The 27040-nt window shown below is 34.9% G+C and overlaps 1 protein-coding gene across 6 annotated transcripts in view; it reads right to left on the bottom strand.

The window, feature by feature from the left end:
- The window catches only part of LOC111056364 (endothelin-converting enzyme 2), a 124141-nt gene that overhangs the window by 67396 nt on the left and 29705 nt on the right, over window positions 1-27040 (bottom strand). The window contains exons 2-5 of one of the 6 annotated variants that reach the window (XM_039440520.1): window positions 8361-8496; window positions 6726-6892; window positions 4562-4702; window positions 2228-2290 (exon numbers count right to left, since the gene is read on the bottom strand). The exons of 1 other annotated variant lie outside the window; for it this stretch is intronic. In XM_039440520.1, the coding sequence (XP_039296454.1) occupies window positions 2228-2290; window positions 4562-4702; window positions 6726-6892; window positions 8361-8496 (507 nt within the window). Of the gene's footprint in view, window positions 1-2227; window positions 2291-3111; window positions 3175-4561; window positions 4703-6725; window positions 6893-8360; window positions 8497-27040 lie in introns of all 6 variants that reach the window. 4 more of the 6 variants (XM_039440514.1, XM_039440516.1, XM_039440519.1 and 1 more) reach the window with 4 other exon arrangements.

The raw sequence follows: 27040 nt of genomic DNA on the forward strand, positions 1-27040 counted from the left end.
TGGTTTCCACAATTCGTTTCTCAAACGAGAAAATGGCGTCGCTAAATACTTGGCATGCCGGTCTGTCGCCCCTATCTCCACGGCTGCGTCTCTGAGGAGACGTTTGTAGGCTTCTATTACCTGAAAAATATTTGATAATGATATACAATAAAAGAGATTACAACTTAGTTGCGAGATGAAAAAATAAATTTATCAACTACCCTATCGAGAGCGTCTAAATATATTTAGTTCTAGCAGGTACCAGTGAAATACGTCAATATTTCAGAAAACCGTATAGAATTTCACAATTCTGACATCAAGTTCAAGTTCCACGCATCAAAATGAAAAAGATCGAAAGTTGAATGGAAAAATGCAAAATTCTGATGAGAAATCGCAAAGGTACTATTTCAAAACTTGACAAACTGAACTTGACTTAATGAATCTTGAAGAATTGAATATAGGCCTATAACCATCCTCGGTTAATTAAGAATCTGTATGCAAATTTCATAATCAGTTGAGGTTGAGAAGTGATGATGCGTCAAACATAATTTTCCTATCCCCTAGGCCTAGGTCTTTTCTTACCACTATCTGTGAAAAGTAGACCTCACGCATTTTCTCATCCACAAGTATCTGATGTCACTGTTTGAAATGTAAACACACTCAGTTCACGTTGAATTGTATTCCATATGAATACAAAAAGAAAACTCCTGAGAAAGTCATTCATCCATTACGTGATAATCTTTCTATCTGATAAAAATTAATTTTTTCACAATCAAAATATTATAATTCTTCAGCATTATTAGTTCATTTGATTATTTTTACACCTATTGAATGAGTTTTTTCAAACGTGGGAATATTGATACTGATAGGCACGCATAATAATACCATGACTACAAAACAAAATATTAAACCAAGACCTTAAAGATGCATACTCTTTAAAGTCTTTGATTGAAACTAAAGACCTTATAGAAATAGACACGGCTTCTCCAGACATCTGTGGAATTCATTGTCAGCTGATGATTATGAATAATTCTATATCTGATTAATCCTATCCTCAGAGTGGATGATATATACAGAGTGTCCGAAAAGTAAAGTGCCAAACTTCGGAATTTTCTTGTGCTTGGATAAGAAAATTTATAATTTGATGTTAATACAGCTTCCTTGCTATTTACAACAAATTTATGTTTTGCTGCCTCGTAACACACATTTCATTGTATCTCTGTTATGCCTTGTCCGATCTTGAAGTGTGAAGTGTAAACATAACCTATTTTGGACAATTTCTATCTAAATTTGGGAAAGGAACAGTTTTGGGCTCCAAGCTTGTTGTTCTCTTCCCAATCATTCATAGTTAAGAATGATTGTATCTATTAATGTATAATAAATAAATATCTTCATTTTTGGTGTTGTCTGATTGTAAATGAAATTTCCTAAAAAAATTGTCCTTGGTAATTTCTCTATCTATCACCGTTTTCCCGCATTTTGGATTGTAATTTAAAATGGCGCCATTTTGAATTTTCGAATTGGACAAAGTGTGAATATTTTTTCTACAGTTCATCCCTCTTATTTGAACATCCTACCGATTTTTATAGCGATCGGTTGGATAACTTGGAAGAAAAGAATATTTTTGTAAAAAAATACAAAATGGCGAATATCTCATAAACGAAGCGTTTTAGGAAAAAATTATTCTACATTTTCTTTTGTTTTGACCCATAGAACCTATTGCCGAAGTTTGGCACTTTGGGGACACCCTGTATATAGTTGTGATAACGGAGTATGGAGCAATTCCTTTTCATTTCATAATATATCATAGAATGCAAAATTCAAAAAACCTTGTGATACATCGACGCGCATTGAAAAAGGAATATTCCTGCCAAAACTCATCGAATTCTATCAACGCGTTTGGCCGTAATCGCGTTACATACAGACAGACAAAAGAAAATCCCAGTTAAAATATATATATGAAACAAATATTAATGGTTTAATTTATAATCTAATTTAATTTCAAATCATATAAATAGTCGAGAATCAGAATGCACTTCAATTGTATTGGACGGAAACTACTTGCTTTGTCAAAATCACTAACTAATTAGTGATTAGTGGCTTATTTATTAAACAAATTTATTAAAATTTGAAATACTAGTTTCGGTCGTTACATACACCTTTATAGATCTCACATAGACCTCACTACGTTCGGTCAATTACAGTATAGATTGAATGAAACTTTGATTAGAAAGAAAATTGAACTTACGGACGATGAGTCACTCTGGGTGTAATAGCTTCTGTCCGGTAGACCCAGGGGAGCTTGTGAGAGCTGAAACAAAATTAAAAACAGTTAACAAGGAAAACATATGATTTTATTACAGTATGCTGTAATGAGAATCATAAGTTTATTTGTTCTACAATCAGCTGTTTACCGGCTTGATTTCATGGATGTAAAACAGCTGAAATTGAATGACCATGACAAAAATATATTCAATTCTTAGACCATTTATAGAGTAGACACGCTGGGAAGTCTAGCCTCTGAAGCCAACATCTACTGCCAAATCCGCCCATATTGACGTCACAACCAAGCTAACAACAATGCATTGTTCAACTACAATGTAAGTTAAACACCACAAACACTTACACAACAAACTGTTGTGACGTCGAATTTGGCAGTAGAGATGTTGGCTTCAACGACTTTTAGTATGAATATACAATTGGCCGTGTCTACTCTATAAATGGTCTAAGATTCAATTCTAGCAGATAACCAGTGAAATACGTCAATATTTCAGAAACGGTATAGAATTTTACAATTCTGACATCAAATTCAAGTTCCTCGCATCAAAATGCATAGGATCGCAAAGTTCAAATGCGAAAATTGCGAAGTTCAGATAAGAAATCGCAAGGAACTCTTTTAGAACTTGACAAACTGAAAACTTGAAATCTTGATGAATTGAATATGGGTCTATAACCATCCTCGGTTAATTAAGAATCTGTATGCAAAATGTGAAGTTAATGAGTTGAGTAGTTGAGACTTGATGATGCGTCAAACATGATTTTCCTATCCCCTACGTGTATAAGCCAGTTCTTTCGTTGATTACATTATTGATTGAATAGAACTTATTGATTAGAATAGAGAATTGAACTTACAGGCGACGAATCACTCTGGGTATAATAACTTCTGTCCGGTAAACCAAGGGGAGCTTGTGAGATCTGAAACAAAATTAAATAGAGTTAAACAAGGAGAATAAAACTAAAGTTATGAAGTGTACTTTACTATGAACTATAAACTTAAACTATACTATAAGATCTAATTCATAGTATTTACTTCGAGCTCCGCAAGGGACAAATTAATAACTTGACAAAACTGAAAACTTGAAGTAATGAAATCTTCCATCCTCGGTAATAATCTATATGCAAAATGTCAAGTTAATCAATTGAGTAGTTGAGACGTGATGATGCGTCATTCGTGAATTTCCTATCCCCTACGTTTATAAGCCAATTATTTCCTCTATTTTAATACTAGTAGTTGTGTGAACAGTAGACCTCACGCTCAGTAAGTTACATTGACCTGTTATTATGTTTTCTCAAAAATTAAAAACTAATTTATCAATTTTAAAATGTCTAGAAAAAATCCAAAATAAACACAGAGCTTTCTGTCCTGTCGTACCGTGACGTGTCAACCCGGAATATGAGTGTGAGCGCTGTTATCAGTTCTGGCTGCAACTGTCTACAACGTTCATGGAAAGATGCATTTTCAAGATGTTCGATGTTTTTGAACGGGTAGTATGAGCGAAGTGAGCGTATTACTGAGCGAAGTCAGGTTTAAGATTCAAGTCGACGGTTTGGCATTTCTCTTAATATGTTTAAATGTTTATATGTTGCGCATTTACGGCGAAACGCGGTAATAGATTTTCATGAAATCTGACAGGTATGTTCCTTTTTTAATTGCGCGTCGACATACATACAAGGTTTTTGGAAATTTTGCATTTCAAGGATAATATAAAAGGAGAAAGGAGCCTCCTTCATACGCCAATATTACCGTAAAAATCAGACTATAGAATTATTCATCATAAATCAGCTGACAAGTGATTACACAGATGTGTGGAGAAGCCAGTCTATTGCTGTATTTCCATAAAGTCTATAGTTTCAATCAGGTACTTGTGGATGAGAATACTGCGTGAGGTCTACTGTTCACAGAACTACTAGTAGTCAACTGTCTACTAACGTTGATGGAGAGATACATTTTCAAGATGTTCGATGTTTTTGAACGGGAAGTATTTTAGTTCACTGAACAGCTGATTTATGATAAATAACTCTATAGTCTGATTTTTACTCTAAAATTGGCGTATGAAGGAGGCTCCTTTTTCCTCTTATATTATCATTGAAATGCAAAATTTCCAAAAACCTTGTATATACGTCGACGCGCAATATTCAAAAAGGAACATACCTGTCAAATTTCTTGAAAATCTATAACCGCGTTTCGCCGTAAATGCGCAACATATAAACATTTAAACATTAAGGGAAATGCCAAACTGTCTACTTGAATCGTAGATATCACTTCGCTCGGTCAATTACCTATAGATTAATTTTTTCTTACCTGTATAATATCGCTCTGCCCATCCCTGGCATCAGCTACCACAGATATTTTGAAGAAGACATCGACTCCATAATCAGCGTGCAATTTCTCCATAACGCGTTTCGTATCCCAGGCGTGTGGTGAGAAGTTTCTCACGGGTAACTGCAATTAAAATTATCAATTAAATTAATTATCATTTTTAATTATTAATATTTTTTTATAAGAGTTGTAAGCAATATATGGACGGCGGGAGAAGCCTCCACCAAAAATGTAAGCAAGATGTGGAACGCCTCCACCAAATATGTAAGCACGATGTGCCTACACCAAATATGTAAGGGGGGAGAACTATTATAACAAAAAAAGAACAGAATAACTAGAACTTTAATTAATGAATCTTTAACATATATACATTTGAACAAAACAAGATTAATTTGATTATAAAACAATATATGATATGAATTAATGGGGAAAACACTCGCTTGCAGCTAATGATGATTCAGTAGTCACCTACCTTTTTGAAATAGCTTCCCACTTTGGCATCCACTGGTATTTCGCGACTTTAGTATGTTAAAAGAACAAATATCAACTGAACCAATGAATAGGCTCAGAACCAGTCTCCCTTAACAATACAATTATTTTTATACTGCCCGATATGTGACAGAATAACTGTATTATTAAACGAACCGAAATCTAGCCCTTTTCACTGGATCAGCCGGACTTAACTTTCAGTCCTATCGAACGAGCTCACACACACTCTGACCAAAAGTAAAATTTTGGGTATTAAATATAAACTCAGTCAATGCCAAACATGAAAGCCATTTCAAGTACATATTTTTATCAGTCGCACAAGCGGCACGTTTGTTATTAGAAACAAAAGAGAAGCTACGTTAATTTTGACAACAAATGAAATAAACAATCTTTCTGTCGATGACAAAAATTTTTCAAGGACAAAAACACTGTTCATTGAACTTTTACAATTTAAAACTCCAAAATCCTGATCAATATGAGATAAATATATGATTCATATATATGTCCCATATGACCAGGTGACAGAGCTTATCAGAGATTGACAATGGAGTAATAACCGAAACCGGTCTAAGTATCAATAAATCTGTGGTTTTTGACAATTTCTTAGTCTTTTTCATTCAATAATATTTATTTATTTCTACAGGGCTGCTTGATAGCAAAAGGGTTATATCCCTATAGCCTATGAATAATATCCGTATAATGAGGTCCACATTATAATGGCAGTGTTTGATTTGCAATGGTATTGCTATCCTTGTCTATCATCCAACAAAGCAGATAGCTCTATCCTTTCCAATCTCCGTTTGTAGGCAATGCTATGGTGAGGTCCACATTATAATGGCGGTGTTTGATTAGCAATGGTATTGCTATCCTAGTCTATCATTCAACAAAGCGGATAGCGCTCTCTCTTTCTCGCTTTGCTCTGTTGCCAGATCGTCTTTCAACAATATAGAATTGATAATAATTCAACAAAATATTTCATCTTAATTCATTATGAAATAATTGAAAAATATAATTTCTCGCTTAATAAAATATAATTGATTATTTTTAACGAGAATGAACAGTTAATATTACATCAATAAACCTGTATCAGCTACCGTCTATCCCTTATGTATAAGCCAATTCATTTCCTTATTATTATTATCATAGAGAAACAATAATAGCGTGAGTAGATATCCCATTGTATAGGGAATTTATGTCGCAACTTTTACTGTTATCTCAGGTCGATTACTGTCGATTATTGTCAATTTCTACTGTTTTGTTGGGGTGATAGTGTATGAACGGCACAATTTGAGAGACTACCAGCGTCACACAGCTGCATGGGAAAGAACTTTGTGAACTATCGGCTTGAGATAACAGTAAAACTTGCGACATAAACACCCTATACCATGGCATATCTATGCTATCGTTTCTCTATGTTATTATAGACTGGCAAGTATTACGTTCTCCCCAAGGGTCTAATTAGGAACTTAAAATAGATCTATAGAAGAATTTAATAAAGATCTATGACCATCCTCGGTAGATTGACAATCTATTTGCCAAATGTGAAGTTAATGAGTTGAGTAGTTGAGACGTGGTGATGCGTCATTCGTGAATTTTCTATCCACCTACGTGTATAAGACAATTCCTTTCTTTATAATATTATAGATTTTATACATACCCATCCCCCGAACTTGGAGAATATCTTCTGTAGTGGTCTGACGTCATCTGACTCAATGTTATCCATGGACATACACGACTTATACAGGGTGTGCAACTTCCAAGCAAGGGATGTCGATTTTGTAGGATATGGTGAAGTGGCCAGTAGCTTTCTTATCTGGTCTCGATCTGAGAATTAAAAAAAAAACATTGAATAAATGTATGAAATGACAGATATATGAATAGGTGGATACATGAATACCTACATTAATATAGGTGAATACTCACAATACATGAATACCACATGTTTTTGGGAAAAAATCCCCAAAAATTGGGGTATTCTGGCACTCAGATCATCCTATTACATAATATATCTATCTAAATTTGAAATTCTTTGTTTTATTCTGATTCATAGTTTCAGATTGAAGATTTGGTGTTGAAATTGAAGTGAACATAACCTACATAATATTTGGACGATTTGTGACAAAATCAGGAAATTGAAGAAGTTTTGGGCAATAGCCTGTTTTTTCTTTTCCGACTATTGTATTGTTCGCTCTATCTAATAAATAAACAAATAAATAAATAAATATTATTAATCGATAGAAATATTGAGATAATTATGAATAGGACAATCTAACTTTCTGAGTTTTTGTGACGCCGTGTTCACACTGAACAAATGTTCGACATACAAAAAAAAATATCGAGTGACCTGGCTGGCTGAGGTCTGGTGTCAGAGTTTTTAGGTCGCAACTGATCAATTTCAGGGCCTCTCACATCACCTAACGACTGCTTTTTAGGCAGCCGGGACCGACGGCTTAACGTGTCCATCCGAAACACGGGAGTCCATTCGACATACATGATCAGCAAACATGTTTGTTGAGGAGCCCAGGGACAAACATTTCAAAGAGTTTGGACAATCATTGTTTGTCAAACAAAAAATTACTGTTTTTCCAAACATTTTTCAGAGTTGACAGCTGTCAAACATAGAACCTGTTCTCCCCACTTACAAATATTTTGTTTGGTGACGCGTCCACACTGGCCACGGGCAAACATTGTTTGTCAAACATAATAACATTTGCCCAAACTGTTTCAACAAACATGGTTGTCGAACATTTTTTTAGTGTGAACACGGCTTGAAGGTGGTGTTTTGGTAGATATCCTTGGAGATAAACTTCCTTGTTTTGGTAGATATCCATATTCATTTATTAATTTATTAATTTAATAGAACAAAGAATACAATACTCGGAAAATAAAAAAAACATTAAAACTACTTTATATAGTAAAAACAAATATAGTAAGGTCCAAGTTATAATGGCAGTGGAAAAAGATAGGAGATTCTCTGCCTTGAAACTGCCTTCTTAGAGGTTAACTGATATTGCCATATCTGATGAAATACTAACTGTTCACTCTTGTTTAAAATAATCAATTCAAATATCAACTTTGAGCTAGAAAAGGATTGCGCTATCATCTTCTTTGTGGAATGATAGACAAGGATGGCAACACCAATGTGAATCAGGTGCTGACTCTATAACGTGGACCTCACTACAGCAATTACTGTTCGACATACCGACAATATGATACAGTATCAATGCGATCTGATACAGTATCAATGCGATCTGATACAGTATCATCTCAACTTGATACAACTTTTACTTACAGTCGTATATCAATTTCTGTTCCAAACCCCACTCCCCTCTGGATTTCGGAATTTGTTCGGTTTTCAGCCAAGATCCGCAGCTAAAGTTTCTGAAGTTTTCGCAAGGTTGCATGTCGAAGTTCATTTTTGGTAAAATCTGGAACAAAATTGAAAAAAAAAATTAATGAGCCATAGTCCACACGAAAATTATTCCAAAGCTTAACAAGTAGTACATAAAACACTGAGGCCCAGTTGTACAAAAATCTGTTTAATTTTAATCACAATTAAATGACAGGTGAACTAATCAGAGAAGGTTTTTTCTCGAGAAGTCTTCTGTGATATGGTGAGGTCCATTTTTACTTTGCTTGCCCTATTACCATAGGTAAGGAAAGTATTGCTTTCCGAAAAAAATTAAGGTACCCCAATTTCTGAATTTCTATACGTTTCAAGGTCCCCTGAGTCCAAAAAACTGGTTTTTGGGTGTTGGTCTGTATGTATGTATGTGTGTGTGTGTGTGTGTGTGTGTGTGTGTGTTGTGTGTGTGTGTGTGTGTGTGTGTGTGTGTGTGTGTGTGTGTGTATGTGCGTCTGTGTACACGATATCTCATCTCCCAATTAACGGAATGACTTGAAATTTGGAACTTAAGGTCCTTTCACTATAAGGATCCGACACGAACAATTTCGATCAAATGCAATTCAAGATGGCGGCTAAAATGGCGAAAATGTTGTCAAAAACAGGGTTTTTCGTGATTTTCTCGGAAACGGCTCCAACGATTTTGATCAAATTCATACCTAAAATAGTCATCCATAAGCTCTATCAATTGCCACAAGTCCCATATCTGTAAAAATTTCAGGAGCTCCACCCCATCAATGCAAAGCTCGATTTTAGATTCCCAATTATCAGCCTTCAGATACATTCTAAACAGAAAAAATCAAGTGGAGTAGATTGAGCATGAAAATCTCTATAATTAATGTCCAGTAACATTTTCACCTAAAATTGAAAATAAGCTTTGAATTCGAGAAAATATGATTATTCAATTTCAAATTATTGTTGATTCTATTAAATCATTCACTATGAAGAGATAGCAGACCTCATGTGTGTCTCCAGCGTTATTGCCCTGTCACCAGCTGGCTCAAATAGTAGACTTGAGATGCGTGGGAACACTAGCGTCAGGTGATCAATTTTCATAAGGCAAGGAAAGTTGTGTGAGTGCGCCACACCAGATTTTTATAATAGCAGTGTTTGTTCAGCAATGGTATTGCAATCCTTGTCTATCATTCAACAAAGCGGATAGCGCTATCTCTTTCTCGCTTTGCCCTGTTGCCAGATCGTCTTTTAACAATGTAGAATTGATATATTTAATTAACAAATTATGAAAATTCATTATGAAATTATTGAAAAATATAATTTCTTGCTTAATTGACCGAGCGAAGTGAGGTCTAAGATTCAAGTCGACGGTTTGGCATTTCTCTTAATGTTCAAATGTTTATATGTTTTTATGTTGCGCATTTACGGCGAAACACTGTAATAGATTTTCATGAAATTTGACAGGTATGTTCCTTTTTTAATTGCGCGTCGACGTATATACAAGGTTTTTGGAAATTTTGCATTTCAAGAATAATATAAAAGGAAAAAGGAGCCTCCTTCATACGCCAATATTGCCGTAAAAATCATACTATAGAATTATTCATCATAAATCAGCTGTCTAGTGGACTATAATACTACCCGTTCAAAAACATTGAACATCTTGAAAACGTATCTTTCCATCAACGTTGTAGACAGTTGCAGCCAGACCTGATAACAGCGCTCACACTCACATTCCGGGACGACACGTCACGGTACGATAGGATTGATTGATTGATTGATTGAGTACTTTATTTATGTAGATTACAGTATATACTGGCTTTTACACTTATATACAATAGCTTCCAATACAGCAAAATTATAGATGAATTTACATAATATAGACTAAGAAAATAATTATTGAACTGTATATGATATGAAAAAGCAGTTTGTAATATAATAACTATAGATAATAATCATATTCATATTAATTTTATTAATCATATTAGGACAATTTTAGGATTAATTTAATTAATCATATTAGGACAGATAGCTCTATATTTATTTAGGATTTTTCTAGACATGTCAAATTGATAAATTACTTATTAATTTTTGAGAAAACATAACAACAGGTCAATGTAACTTACTGAGCGCGAGGTCTACTGTTCACAGAACTACTAGTAAAATATAATTGATTATTTAAAACGAGAATGAACAGTTAATATTACATCAGTAAACCTGTATCAGCTACCGTCTATAGAAGGCATTGACAAGACAGAGGATCGCCAACGTTGTTCTCCTATCTTTCTCCACTGCCATTATAACGTGGACCTCATTATAGCTTCACTGCTTCCCATTCATTTAACCATTGCTAACAGTATGGGGTAAATTTCTTTGAAGTTTCATTTATAATACTCACTACGTTCCCATACTGATAAGGATTTCCTTCAACATTGGCCTAAACAGTAATTACGTAATTAGTTTACATGTTATGAATTATTTATCAGTAATTGAACAATATTCATGTTACGCAATTATTATTGAGGTTGATTTAGAACCAATTGATCCTATCCTTCACATTCGTCTCTGATGTTTTCTCATGGATTGTATTGAAAAGAGATATTTATTTTTCATTATTATTGATTCACGAAATATTGCACGTTGATAGAAATCCTTACCTACAAATCGAATTATACTTCCCCCAAATTCTACTATAATATCGGGGGACTGAGCTTTGCTTTGGAGTGTAAAAGCATAGAAAATTTGTAACCAAAGATTTAATTTATAGTTTATATTTATTTATTCATTTTCTCAGTCGTACAATCATTTTTACAGTTATATGAGGATTCACAACAGGCTTATGCCCAAAACTGCCCCTTTTCAAATGTATACTACACTCCAAATCAAAATCTAGGTTAAGCTATCAAAAAAATCTGGTGTGGCGCACTCACACAACTTTCCTTGCCGTTATGAAAATTGATCACTGACGCTAGTGTTCCCGCGCATCTCAAGTCTACTATTCAAATATTTGAGCCAGCTGGTGATAGGGCAATAACGCTGGAGACACACATGAGGTCTGCTATCTCTTCATAGTGAATGATTTTAATAGAATCAACAATAATTTGCAATTGAATAATCACATTTTCTCGAATTTAAAGCTTATTTTCAATTTTAGGTGTAAATGTTACTGAACATTAATTGTAGAGATTTTCATGCTCAATCTACTCCACTTGATTTTTTTTGTTTCAATTGTATCTGAAGCCTGATAATTGGGAATCTATCTGCATTGATGGGGCGGAGCTCCTGAAATTTTTACAGATATGGGACTTGTGGCAGTTGATAGAGCTTATCAATGACTATTTTAGGTATCAATTTGATCAAAATCGTTGGAGCCGTTTCCGAGAAAATCACGAAAAACCCTGTTTTTGACAACATTTTCGCCATTTTAGCTTCCATCTTGAATTGCATTTGATCGAAATTGTTCGTGTCGGATCCTTATAGTGAAAGGACCTTAAGTTCCAAATTTCAAGTCATTCCGTTAATTGGGAGATGAGATATCGTGTACACAGACGCACATACACTCACACACACCACACACACAACACACACACCACACACACACACACACACAACACACACACACACACACACACCACACACACACACACCACACACACACACACACACACACACACACACATACAGACCAATACCCAAAAACCAGTTTTTTGGACTCAGGGGACCTTGAAACGTATAGAAATTTAGAAATTGGGGTACCTTAATTTTTTTCGGAAAGCAATACTTTCCTTACCTATGGTAATAGGGCAAGCAAAGTAATAACAATTTATTCACACTTCAAAAAACAAACACATCATCAATATTACAAATAGATATACTATGAGTTCGATTTAGAATGATATACTATGTTTGCTACAATATTTGTTAATATCTATCAGTGTATAGTCTAATATCTATTAATTTTAATATCTATAGTGCATTCTACACTAATAGCATCTAGTTACTATTTTTGACTTTCTGAAGTAAACATGTTTTCTAAAAAAAGAGAAATAAACGAAAATAAGTTTCTCTTGCTGAATTTTTCTTCTCGTGAGATCAGCTGGATGATCCCACACACATGCACTCGTTCACTCACTTCCATTAAGGTGCGTACAGATATACGCGCCGCGAACATGAGCAATTCACTTTTAAGCAGCTGATGCCAAGATTTTTATATCTGTATCTTACCGTTTCTGTAAAAATACAGACATAGTCAGCTGATTAAAATTGATTAGCTCATGTTCGCGGCGCGTATATCTGTACGCACCTTTACGGTACGGTATCGACAGACGACAAAATTTCCAGCTGTTTTTCCAAGGACGTATTTATCCTTTTAATGTCCTTCAGCAAGTTATCTCAGGGTTGAGACCTAGTGCAATTGAATTTCCATATCATAAACCTACTTTGTTCCAAATTTCGTGAGAATCGTTAGAGCCGTTTTCGAGATCCGGTCACATGCACATAAATATATATGAACACTAGCCGTCAGGCTCGCTTCGCTCGCCATATCCGTCTAGCAAGGGGGCTCCGCCCCCTGGACTCCCGACTGGATCGTCCAAGAATGAGATCAGCAGGCTCGCTTCGCTGGCCTGCATTTTTCATTGGAGCATTTTTATCATATGTTAGGACAATCCAGTCGGGGGTCCAGACTAAACGTCTGGCTAAACGGATATGGCGAGCGAAGCGAGCCTGACGGCTAGAAATATAATATTCCCAGGATTAAAGTAGCAGTGCCCAATCAATTTTTCTGCGATAAATGCATTTAAATCTTCAACTTGGTGCTAACCTAACAAAGTCAACTCAACTTAATGCCAACCTGACAAAATTATTAATTTAGTTGCCAGTTAACAACTGTTTCGAAGAGGTAGGCCTACTCTATCTAGATTATAGTTCTATAGTAACATATGATATGGAAATTTCAATTATAATTAAGAGATTGGGAGAAGAAGAATATACATGCTAAAAGACGAACTTTAAACCCTTAAAAACAACCCTTGGAGTTAAAATATTGCCAAAAGATTTCTTAGTGCGCCTCTAAAGGGCCAACTGAACATACCTACCAAATTTGAACGTTTTTGGTCCGGTAGATTTTTAGTTATGCGAGTGAGTGAGTGAGTCAGTGAGTGAGTGAGTGAGTCAGTCAGTCAGTGAGTGAGTGCCATTTCGCTTTTATATATATAGATAAAAACATCTAAACTTATAAACATCTAAACAGAAATTGCTCGTTTAATAGTATAGGATTCTTCACTTCTTCTTCTAATCAACTTTTTCTTCTTCATCTTCTTCTTCTTAATCTTTTCTTCTTCTTCATCCCCTTTTACATATTATATCGAAAACAACCCTAGCCATCATAACACAAAACACAAGATGTGCCTGCCTATCTTGTCTTGTCAGCATATCCGGTAAAACGTGTCATTTCAAGTTTGCCTGTGTTATTGTTGTGGTTTGGATACTGTCTTTCCCCTAACCTACATTTCGTTGTCTTCATCTTCTTCTTCTTCTTCTTCTTCTTCTTCTTCTATTCCTCCTGACTATTCCATCTTCTCCTCCGCCTCCTACTTCTTAGTCTTCTTCTTCTTCTCCTTTTCTTCTTCTTCTTCTTCTTCTTCTTCTTCTTCTTCTTCTTCTTCTTCTTCTTCTTCTTCTCCTTCTTCTTCTTCCTCTTAAGGCTGTGCAAAGGCTAAATAAAAATAAACTTTCTACTAGTGATATTTTTCAAATATTTTCGATTTGTATATCACCAAGCTATCAAAATTACAAAGTTTTCTCAGGAAAACAATTTTTTCCGATCATTACTTTTTGAGATATGAGCGCCTAAAGTTAAAATTTTTGGGACAGAACATTTCAAAATCGATTGGAGATAAATCCATGAGATTTAGAGGATAGATTCTTTATGCTATAATTGATCTAGTAGAACAAACATTTTCTGAAAATATCAATTTTTGATAAAGTTATTCAATTTACTAAAAATTATCAAAAATAACTTTTTGTTGAGTTATTTTTGGTCATTTTTGGTAAATTGTATAACTTCATCAAAAATTGATATTTTCAGAAAATGTTTGTTCTACTAGATCAATTATAGCATAAAGAATCTATCCTCTAAATCTCATGGATTTATCACGGATTTGAAATGTTCTGTCCCAAAAATTTAAACTTTAGGCGCTCATAACTCAAAAAGTAATGATCGGAAAAAAATTTTTCCTGAGAAAACTTTTTCATTTTGATAGCTTGATGATATACAAATCGAGGTACTTTGAAAAATATCACCAGTAGAAAGTTTATTTTTCGCCTTTGCACTGCCTTAATCTTCTCTCTCCCTCTTCATCTATTTCTACTGCTTCTATTTCATCACCTCCTTGTCCTTCTTCTACACCTCCACCACCACTTCCTCCTCCTCCAATCACTGCTTCTTCTCTTCTTTTTCTCTTTCTTCGACACCTGCTCCAGCTGCTACAGTACTTCATCCCTTTCCATTCCTTCTGTTTTTCCTTCTTCGTCTTCCCCTTCTGTTCTCTTCCTATTGTGATACATATATGTTGTGAGTGTCACATTACAGTTTCATATCACCTGCCCTTTGGATCCTCTATAGGTACCCCCAATCTCTGAAAGGGTTTGAGGTTTGATTCAGCCAACCACCGTTCATCATATTTCGGCCACATGGTTTGCACCATGCCAGTTAAAACGGAGATTGATCAGCTGTTAGTTGAAACGAGGACCAAAATTAATTTATTTTCAAATCAATGAGTAAATATTTTTCCTTGACGAATAAAATTTGGGTTGTTGGTCATTATTGAAAAAATCAACAATAATTTAATACCCAATCACATACACCAGGATGACTTGAATTACAGCTACCTAATATAGAGGCAGTGGAAAAGGAACTTGGCAACTATGGCGGCCTATCATTTCCACTGACTTGATAACGTGAACCTCACTATACATCAATGCATTTTGTCCGGTGATTTGGCGCCATATTTGAAACGCAGCTAGCGCGGGAACAAAGGGTTCTCAGTTTATGGCTTTTTAATGACTTTCCACTAACATCCGCCAGAAAATTGCATTTTCTGTCAGTTTATTACCCGACTTAGTTGATGTTTTTAGCCTGAACTGTAGCGGTGCAAGGAGAGGACCTTGGAGAACCTTTCAAAGAAAGAGTTTGCAAGCTGTTCAAAAAAATTTTTAGGTTTTGATTTATTTTGTGTATCTTGTGTTGAATTTAATGAAACTGTTGGAAGATTGATGATGGGACGTTTACATTAGTCAAGTTTACTTGAATTCAAGTATTCAATAATTATTCAAGTATTCTATAATATCCAGTATTCTATAGTTTACATTAGTCAGGTTTACTTGAATTCAAGTATTTCATAAAATTAATGTAATTTTCAAACTTACGTTAAGTCTACAAACCCAACGGTTTCTTTTTCCTCTCTCTTGTATAACTAGCAGGAGACCTGAGCACCGCAAAGGTCTAATAAAGAACTTGACAAACTGAAAACTTGACCTTCTGAATTCTTGAAGAATAGTTACAGTAGCCTCTCTCTATCCGGACTCATCGGGACTGAGGCCAGTCCGGATAACGTTTTTTCCGGTTAAACCGACGTTCCCTAAAATCGTTAATTGGTACGCATATTTGGTAGTTTATAAGCCAATAATGACTTTTACGTAAAATAATAAAACTAGACGCTTTATTATGATATCTGTGAACACAAAACACAATAAAATAGTTAGTTGCTAAGCCTTTTTACACTTTTTCTGCCAATCCAGTCGGTTGAACCGATGTGCTGATAATTATTTCCGGTTAAAGAGATGTCACTTCCGTGGAGTGTAGTCCGGTTAAACCGATGTCCGGTTAAAAGGTGTCCGGTTAAGAGAGAGGCTACTGTAGTCATATCCGGGAAGCATTAAGGCTGTGCAAAGGCTAAAATTAACTTTCTACTGCTGATATTTTTCAAAGTTTTTCTATTTGTATATCATCAAGCTATCAAAATGAAAATGTTTTCTCAGGAAAACATTTTTTTCCGATCATTACTTTTTGAGATATGAGCGACTGAAGTTTGAATTTTCCGGATTTCTTAATTTACCGAGGATGGTTATAGGTCTATTTCAATTTTTTCAAATTTCTAGTAAGTCATGTTGTCAGTTTGTCAAGATTTCAATTAGACCCTTCAAGTAGACCCTAGTTATAATTAATTAACATCAGATTAGAGACTCCATGAGAGTTAAGCCTGTGCATAAGGCTAAAAATAAACTTTTTACTCTTGATATTTTTTAAAGTTTATTGATTCGTATATCATCAAGCTATCAAAATGAAAAAGTTTTTTCAGGAAAAACATTTTTTTCTGATCACTACTTTTTGTGATATGAGCGCCTAAAGTTCAACTTTTTCAAACAGAGCATTTCAAATTCGGTACGATATAAATCCATGAGATTTAGAGGATGGATTCTTCATGGTATTGTTGATCTAGTAAAACAAAAATTCTCTGAAAATATCAATTTTGGAAAGTTATTCAATTTACCAAAAATAACTCAACTAAAAGTTATTTTTAGTAAATTGAATAACTATCTAAAAAATTGATATTTTCAGAAAATTTTTGTTTTACTAGATCAACAATACCATGACGAATCTATCCTCTAAATCTCATGTATTTATCTCTTACCGAATTTTAAATGTGCTGTCCGAAAAAGTTGAACTTTAGGCGCTCATATCACAAAAAGTAATGATCAGAAAAAAAATGTTTTCCTGAGAAAACTTTTTGATTTTGATAGCTTGATGATATACGAATCAAGAACTTTTAAAAATATCACGAGTAAAAAGTTTATTTTTAGCCTTTGCACAGGCTTAACTCTCCTGGGGTCTCTAATCTGATGTTAATTAATTATAACTAGGGTCTACTTGAAGGGTATAATTGAAATCTTGACAAACTGACAACATGACTTACTAGAATTTTGAAGAAATTAAAATAGACCTATAACCATCCTCGGTAAATCAAGAATCTATATGAAAAATGTCAAGTTAATGAGTTGAGTAGTTGAGACGTGATGATGCGTCATTCGTGAATTTCCTATTCCCTACGTGTATAAGCAAGTTCTCTCTTTTATTATATTATAGACAAGCAGCATAGAGAAACAATAGCGTAAGTAGATATCCCATGGTATAGGGCGTTTATATCGCAACTTTTACTGTTATCTCAAGCCGATAGTTCACATAGTTCTTTCCTATGCAGCTGTGTGACGCTGGTAGTCTCTCAAATTGTGCCGTTCATACACTCTCACCCCAACAAAATAGTAAAAATTGACAATAATCGACAGTAATAGGCTTGAGATAACAGTAAAAGTTGCGACATAAATTCCCTATACCATGGGATATCTACTTACCCCTATATGCTAGCAGTTAACCCATGTTCCGCAAAGGTCTAATTAAAAACTTGCCAAACTGAAAACTTGACAAACTGAAAATTTGACCAACGGAAATCTTGAAATATTCAAAGTAGGCTTATAACCATCCTTGGTAAATTAAGAATGTATATGCAAAATGTGAAGTTAATGAGTTGAGTAGTTGAGACGTGATGATGCGTCATTCGTGAATTTCCAATCCCTACGTGTATAAGCCAGTTCTTTCCTATTATTATACAGAAAGGAATGAAATATGGTATTATATAATTAGATAAATAATAATAATAATAATATCGTGTGACCTGGCTGGCTCAGGTATGGTGTCAGAGTTTTCAGGTCGCAACTGATCAATTTCAGGGCTTCTGACATGACCTGATAATTAGATAGAAATAAAGGTATTATAGATGTTGATAATGATCAGATGCTAACTTTATAACCTGAATCTCCCTGAACTCGTAGAGCTCCTTCAGTCTCATTTCAAATAATTTACCTAGACTTAAAATTTTTTACAGATATCCTTCCCAAACAAGGGTAACAATACATCTCTATTTCCAATTTTTGACGTATTCCCAACTATTTTACAAACCGTTCAGTTTTTTTCTAGCGTCTGATTAGTCACACATTCATCGGAATAATTTTACGACTTTGAAACAAGAGGCGAATGTTTACTGGTTTCTTGAAGCAGAGACAGAAAATGTAAAAGATTTGGAGAAGTGAAATGAATATAGTGAGATACAAGTTTTGAAGTGAGCACCCGATCAACTTTGGTGTAGCTATCCTTGTCTGTCATCAGACAAAGCTGATAGCTCTATCCTTATCTAATCCCTCACCATGTATAAATAACGAAATTAACGTTTTGGTAGAGAGTTAGTGAGGAGGATATTTTTAATATTCTTTCCGAAGAATGGACATTGATATGTCCAAAGCTCCGCCAATTTATGTAGATGCATAACAATATAATTATCTATAGTTATTATATACAAATTGCTTTTCATATCATATACAGTTCAATAATTATTTTCTTAGTCTATATTATGTAAATTCATCTATAATGTTGCTGTATTGTAAGCTATTGTATATAAATGTATAAGCCAGTATATATTGTAATCTACATAAATAAAGTACTCAATCAATCAATCAATCAACCATAATATAATAATCTTGTTACCTGGCTGGCTGAGGTCTGGTGTCAGAGTTTTCAGGTCGCAACTGATCAATTTCAGGGCCTCTCACATCACCTAACGACTGCTTTTTAGGCAGCCGGGACCGACGGTTTAACGTGTCTATCCGAAACACTAACAATCCCTCACTGTTGACAAACTGTTTATAGGTTTTGAAGGGATATAATGAACTATAGTGAGGTCCACGTTATAATGGCAGTGTTTGATTAGCAATGGTATTGCTATCCTTGTCTATCATTCCACAACGCGGATAGCACTATCTCTTTCTCGCTTTGCTCTGTTGCCAGATCGTCTTTTAACAATGTAGAATTCATAATAATTTAACTAAATATTTCATCTTAATTATGAAAATTCATATTATGAAATCATTGAAAAATATAATTTCTTGCTTAATAAAATATAATTGATTATTTTAAACGAGAATGAACCGTTAATATTACATCGATAAACCTGTATCAGCTACCGTCTATAGAAGGCATTGACAAGACAGAGGATCGGCAACGTTGTTCTCCTATCTTTCTCCACTGCCATTATAACGTGGACCTCACTATAACGAGTGGCCGTAGTCGAGTGCATTAGATGCTGGCTTCATGATTCAGTGGCCCGGGTTCGAATCCCAGCCCGGGCAAAATATTTTTCTTGGTCCTCTCCAGTTTTTCGGATGGCCACGTTAAGCCGTCGGTCCCGGCTGCCTAAAAAGCAGTCGTTAGGTGATGTGAGAGGCCCTGAAATTGATCAGTTGCGACCTGAAAACTCTGACACCAGACCTCAGCCAGCCAGGTAACAAGATATTATATTATTATTTTATTATTATTATTATTATTATTATTATTATTATTATTATTATTACTGTATAAACAAACTGCTGTATATATCATCTCAATTATAGAAACTCAAAAATATTAAAAATCTGGTGTGACGCACTCACACAACTTTCCTTGCCGTTATGAAAATTGATCACCAGACGCTAGTGTTCCCGCGCATCTCAAGTCTACTATTCAAAGATTTGAGCCAGCTGGTAACAGGGCAATAACGCTGGAGACACACATGAGGTTTGCTATCTTTTCATAGTGAATGATTTAATAGAATCAACAATGATTTGCAATTGAATAATCACATTTTCTCGAATTTAAAGCTTATTTTGAAATTTAGGTGAAAATGTTACTCAACATTATTGTAGAGATTTTCATGCTCAATCTACTCCACCTGATTTTTTTTGTTTCAATTGTATCTGAAGCCTGATAATTGGGAATCTATCTGCATTGATGGGGCGGAGCTCCCGAAATTTTTACAGATATGGGACTTGTGGCAGTTGATAGAGCTTATCGATGACTATTTTAAGAATGAATTTGATCAAAATCGTTGGAGCCGTTTCCGAGAAAATCACGAAAAACCCTGTTTTTGACAACATTTTCCGTTAATTGAGAGATGAGATATCGTGTACACAGACGCACATACACTCATACACACACACACACACACACACACACACACACACACACACCACAACACACACACACCACACACACACACACACACACACACACACACCACACACACACACAACACACACACACCACCACAAGTAATTATATATTATTGACGAAATTAATTTGAATATTAAGAAACATAATTTATATTGGATCAGATATACCGGAAAAGTTTTGAATCACAGATATCTGATATAGAAGGCGATTGAAGAATGAATGTAAAAATGCTTTTTCAACAAAGTTCTGGATTTCAAGTATGAAAATTAGAATTAACAGGGCTTGAAATTGAAGTTAGTATACTGTTGCTTGCAAAACTGAAATACATCGTATATTAGGGCACTGAGCCAAAGCTGATTTTCGGATTTGATCGACAGTTCTGTTGACGAATTGCGGAGGGAAAGAATGAGTAGAAGGGGAGAGAAAATGAAGAAGAAGAAGAAGAAGAAGAAGAAGAAGAAGAAAGAAGAAAGAAAGAAGTCAATCACTTCTGTTGAAGAATTGCTTCAATGATTGATATGGTTGTTTAGCAGATGTTGAAATTTCTCAATCATTCAAGATGTACTTGCTGTTCTAATTCTGTTTCTAGTTCTACACCCTATTTTTCTTCTTCTTCTTCCTTTTCTCCTACTTCTTCTTCTTCTTCTTCTTCTTCTTCTTCTTCTTCTTCTTCTTCTTCTTGTTCGTTCGTCTTCTTCTTCTTCTTTCATCACATCGTCCCTAGTTGCCTCTTGATTCTCTATTTGTTCCCCAGTAGTTAATTGAGAATATACTGATTCATATCCTTTTTTCATCTTCTTATTCTTTCATTACTTCATCCTTCTTCTGCCTCTGATTCTTTCTCTCTTCTCCAGTGGTTGAAAGAGAATATACTGCTTGATATCCTATTATACTGTATCAAGCAAGCAATTTTTGTATGTCCGTTTATATTTCTATATCTGGTTATTTATGTTCAACGTAGGTATCTCGAAAACGGCCTTAACGATTTTCACGAAATTTGGAACATAGTAGGTTTATGATATAAAAATTCGATTGCACTAGGTCTCATCCTTGGGAAAACTCGCTGAACGACATTAAAAGGATAATTCATCCTTGGCTGAAACAGCTGAGACTTTCGTCGTCTGTGGATAGTAAAAAGTGAGCGAGTGATTCTGTGGAAAATCAAAATATCGCATCCCCGAAATTCATAAGCTGACTTATAGCCAGCTGTAAAATATAAACACGATCATTTTAGAGAATTGTGTTCTGTTTATCAATAAATAAAAATCTGGTGTGGTACACTCACACAACTTTCCTTGCTCATTGAACTATAAGCCTCATTCTTAAACGAGAATGATTTAGGGGAATAACATAATGACGATTGGCGGCAACATATTTGAACTACGATCAGACTTCTGTATATTTGTATATTGTTTTCAGAGTACTTTTCCTTTGTGTAAATTGTGAAATTCGATATTTTTAAAAGTCGTCAAAACAGCTGTTCTACAGATGAAATATCTCGACTATGTGTTCTTTTTATGAACTGCTCTACCTACCTACCTCATGAACGAGATGGAGGCTACAAAGTCCATTTCTCAAGTATGGGGTGGACCCCCCATTTGTTTCTCAGAAAGGAGACTCATTCCAGTTAATAGAGCCGATAAATTACTATACAGGGTATGAATTGGAAAAAAAGTCATTTTTGAGAAAATCGTGAAACTTTCCTGAAATTTTCCCAGAAATGGGACTCATGTCAGTTGATAGGGCTTATGAATAGCTATCCATGGTATGAATTTTAAGAAAATCGTTCGAGCCGTTTTCGAGAAAATCGTGAAAAACATGGGTTTTTAGTGATTATCCGCCATTTTTCTCAATAATATTACGGAGCTCCTGAAATTTTCCCAGAAATGGGACTCATGTCAGTTGATAGGGCTTATGAATAGCTATCCATGGTATGAATTTTAAGAAAATCGTTCGAGCCGTTTTCGAGAAAATCGTGAAAAACATGGGTTTTTAGTGATTATCCGCCATTTTTCTCAATAATATTACGGAGCTCCTGGAATTTTTCCAGAAATGAGACTCATGTCAGTTGATAGGGCTTATAAATAGCTATCCATGGTATGAATTTGAAGAAAATCGTTAGAGCCATTTTCGAGAAAAACGTGAAAAACATGGTTTTTTAGTAATTATCCGCCATTTTTTCCGCAATCTTGAATTGAATTTTATTGAATTTCTTACTGTCGGGTCCTCATGTTATAAGGACCTTAAGTTTAAAATTTCAAGTCAATCGGTCAATTAGAATGGAGTTATCGTGTTCACAGACATACACACACACACATACACACACACACATACACACACACACACAACACACACACACACCACACACACACACACACACACACACATACACACACACACACACATACACACACACAGACCAATACCCAAAAATCATGTCTTTGGACTCAGGGGACCTTGAAACGTATAGAAAACTTGAAATTGGGGTACCTTAATTTTTTTTGGAAAGCAATATTTTCCTTACCTATGGTAATAGGGCAAGCAAAGTAAAAATAACGAGCAAAGCTCGGTGCCCCTATATTCACTCTAAATTGGAGTATATCATAATATTCAAAGTTAATAATTATTTTACAGTTTTAAGTGATTAGTGAGTGTTATTTTGTTATTCAATTTGGTTTGTAAACAATATGAAATAGAAGTTTTCTGTTTTTAAATATTTTGACTAAAAATTGGACCAGAATTCAAGTGTATGAAACATAACCTAATTTTTGGACCATTTATAGTGTATAAATCAAAATTCGGGGAAGAAACAGTTTTGGGCTGTGCCTGTTTGTCCTTCCCCAATCATTTCAAAGAATTGTGTTCTGTTTATCAATAAATAAATAAAGAGCGAAGCTCAGTGCCTTGATATTCAGATATCAATGAATGCACTGGTATCTGTTCAGAATCTTCTGATTTTATGCAGAAACAACACATCATATCAATATCATCGTGATAGAAATTGCATTAAATCTAAAACTCGTTTGATAATTCATCGGTTCATACTTCATCAACCATCCGTTGAACAGTTAGCCATAGTGATGTTAGTTGAACGAGCGTAACGAGTTCCTACTTATGACTTGAGGCTCGAGTCGTCGGTTTGTTTACAAATTTAAAGATAAAATTCTTGGAGGCAATTCGTAATAAATTATTGAACGAGCGAAGTGAGGTCTAAGATTCAAGTCGACGGTTTGGCATTTTTCTTAATGTTTAAATGTTTATATGTTGCGCATTTACGGCGAAACGCGGTTATAGATTTTCATGAAATTTGACAGGTATGTTACTTTTTAAATTGCGCGTCGACGTATATACAAGGTTTTTGGAAATTTTGCATTTCAAGGATAATATAAAAGGAAAAAGGAGCCTCCTTCTTACGCCAATATTACAGTAAAAATCAGACTATAGAATTATTCATCATAAATCAGCTGACAAGTGATTACACAGATGTGTGGAGAAGCCAGTCTATTGCTGTATTTCCATAAGGTCTATAGTTTCAATCAGGTACTTGTGGATGAGAATACTGCGTGAGGTCTACTGTTCACAGAACTACTAGTACTCAGTTGTACTGATCATGTATCTGATTCTTCAATGGTCAGATTCATGTTATAAAGTCAGCACCGGATTATTAACATTGGTGTTGTCCTTGTCTGTCATTAGACAAAACAGGTAGCTCTATCCTTCTCTACCTCCGCACTGTTTCCAAATCTTTGTTTGGCTATGAAGAAATATAATTACTACCAGAATATCAATTATGAAAATTTATTATCACATCATGAAAAGATATATTTCCTTGGTAATTATGAGAGATAGTCTAGATCATTGTTAACAGGAATCAACAATTAATATTCTATAGTGAGGTCCACGTTATAATGGTAGTATCTGATCAATATTGGTGTTGCTATCCTTGTCTACCATTCCACAAAGCAGATAGCTTATCCTGTCTTGTATCAAATTATGGTGTTGTGTATCAAGTTGGCATGATACTTTATTATATTGTGTTGATACTGTATCATGTTGTGGTTGTTCTTGTTCTATATTGAGGTCCACGTTATAATGGCAGTATTTGATCAACATTGGTGTTGCTATGTTGCTATCCTTGTCTATCATTGCACAAAGCAGATAGCTTTATCCTGTTTTGTATCAAATTATAGTGTTGTGTATTAAGTTGAAATGGTACTGTATCATATTGTCGGTATGTCGAACACTAATATTGCTATAGTGAAGTCCACGTTATAATGGCAGTATTGCTGTATTTCCATAAGGTCTATAGTTTCAATCAGGTACTTGTGGATGAGAATACTGCGTGAGGTCTACTCTTCACAGAACTTCTAGTGACTGCAAATCACAAAATTAATAACAGAATGTAACTTGAATATTTATCTTGACATTCCACCGTTTTCAATAGAACAGCTGACTGAATATCAGCGGCATTTTAAGCGAGTTCTCCAGCCCGGGGGCTCACTAGCCTAATGTGATATTTTGTTTTCCTTCAGTTGAGCTACTGTTTTACAGGATTTTGGTATGAAACTCCTGGAAAATTTTAGTTTCTTCAGGACATTGACGTTCCATGTCGTAAGGCGCTGTGCTTACTGGTGTGCGTAATCTCATTTTCTTTTACTTCTTATTCTTCTTCTTTTTCTTCGTGTTCCTCATCTTATAGATTACTTCTTCAAGCTTCTTCTTCTCCTTCTTCTTCTTCTTCTTCTTCTTCTTCTTCTTCTTCTCCTTCTTTTTCTTGTTCTTATTCTTTTCCTTCGTGTTCCTCATCTTTCTTCTTCTTCTCCTTCTTTTTGTTCTTCCTCTTCAACTTCTTTTTCTTTGTGTTCCTCATCTTCTAGATTCCTTCTTCATAATATGTTCTTCTTCTTCTTTTTCTTCTACTTCTTCTTCTTCTTCATCTTCTCCTTCTTTTTCTTCGTGTTCCTCATCTTCTAGATTCATTCTTCATATTTTCTTCTTTTTCTTCGTGTTCCTTTTCTTCACTCTTTTTTCTTCATATTTTTCAACGTTTTCTTCTTATTCAATCACGCTAAGCTGCAACGTGCTTAGAGTTTGTAGGTATCTGGTTTTGAAAGATATGACGAATTGAGGAGAACAAGAAGAGAAGAAGAAGAAGAAGAAGAAGACGAAGAAGAAGAAAATATGAAGGAAGAATATATTAGATGAGATACACGAAGAAAAAGACGAAGAAGAAGAAGAAGAAGAAAAAGAAGAAGACCGGTGATGATGATGAAGAAGAAGAAGAAGAAGAAGAAAAAGAAGGAGACAGTGGATGAATATGCAGATGGAGAAAGATTAGGAGGTGAAGGTGAAAGGACTATTTAGAGGAAGAGGAAGATAGACTTTTGGAGAAGGAGGTGGAGGAGGAAGGTGGATAGATGGGTAGAAGAGGAGGAGGAGAAGGAGAATAGAAGTGAGGAGAAGATGGAAGAGTAGATAATGAGTATACCGAAAAGGAGAGGATTATGATGATGATAATGATGGTCGGTAGGATAGGAGGAGGAGGAGGAGGGGAGGAGGAGGAGGAGGATGAGGAGGAGGAGGAGGAGGGAAAGGAAAGAGAATTCGTCTCATGTCACGTTGTATTAGTAACGGCAATCAGACAATTGGACACACTCTTGTAGTGAATAGGAATTTCATTCACTGAAAAATCTCTAGAAAAGCAGACTGGTTCCAATCAATGAAATATCGTTCCAATTCGAATAAAATACTATTCAACCAATCATACTATAGTGAGGTCCACGTTATAATGGCAGTGGGAAAGGATAGGGGAGCAGCGTTGCCGATTCTCTGCCTTGCGACTGCTTTATAAAGGATATCTGATACTGATGTATCATCTGATATCCATTCTTGTTTGAAATAATCAATTATATTTTATTCGTCAAGGAACTTTATTCCTCAATGAATGGATATAGTTATTTGTGCAAATAGTGCGCAAAGTGACAGTTTGCTGCACCGAAAGAAACGTTTACGCCCGAGCCGTAGGTGAGGGCGGAATGGTTTGTTGAGTGCAGCAGAGGAACTTTGCGCACGTATTTCACATTAAGTTTTTCCTACAGTGACCATTGAATATGAGAAGTGGTTGATCATGGGTAAAATGATGGCTGAAATCCATCAAATGTTTGTCTGTATAAATTAATAACAACTTTAATTATTTTAAACTTGATAATCCAATTGAAAATTAATTCGATAATTCATTCAAATTAGAAATTAAATTAATCCAATTAATTGAAAATTTTAATAAATGTTAATTTGTAAAATTTACCGGTGCTGTGCAACCGGCCTTAGTATTAAGAGTGCGCAAGTAATACTTTGCGCATTAGAGCGGAAAAGTGATTCTTTGCGTTCTGTTATCAGTGCAGCAATCGCCACTTTTCAACGTAACTGTAGGAAAATGAATTTTCATATAATTGAGATTGAATATTCTGTTGATTAATTAATATCGGGACACCGAGCTTCATTCGTTATTAATTTATATGTA

This window comes from Nilaparvata lugens, chromosome 14 (genome assembly GCF_014356525.2).
Source record: "Nilaparvata lugens isolate BPH chromosome 14, ASM1435652v1, whole genome shotgun sequence".
Taxonomy (NCBI): domain Eukaryota; kingdom Metazoa; phylum Arthropoda; class Insecta; order Hemiptera; family Delphacidae; genus Nilaparvata; species Nilaparvata lugens.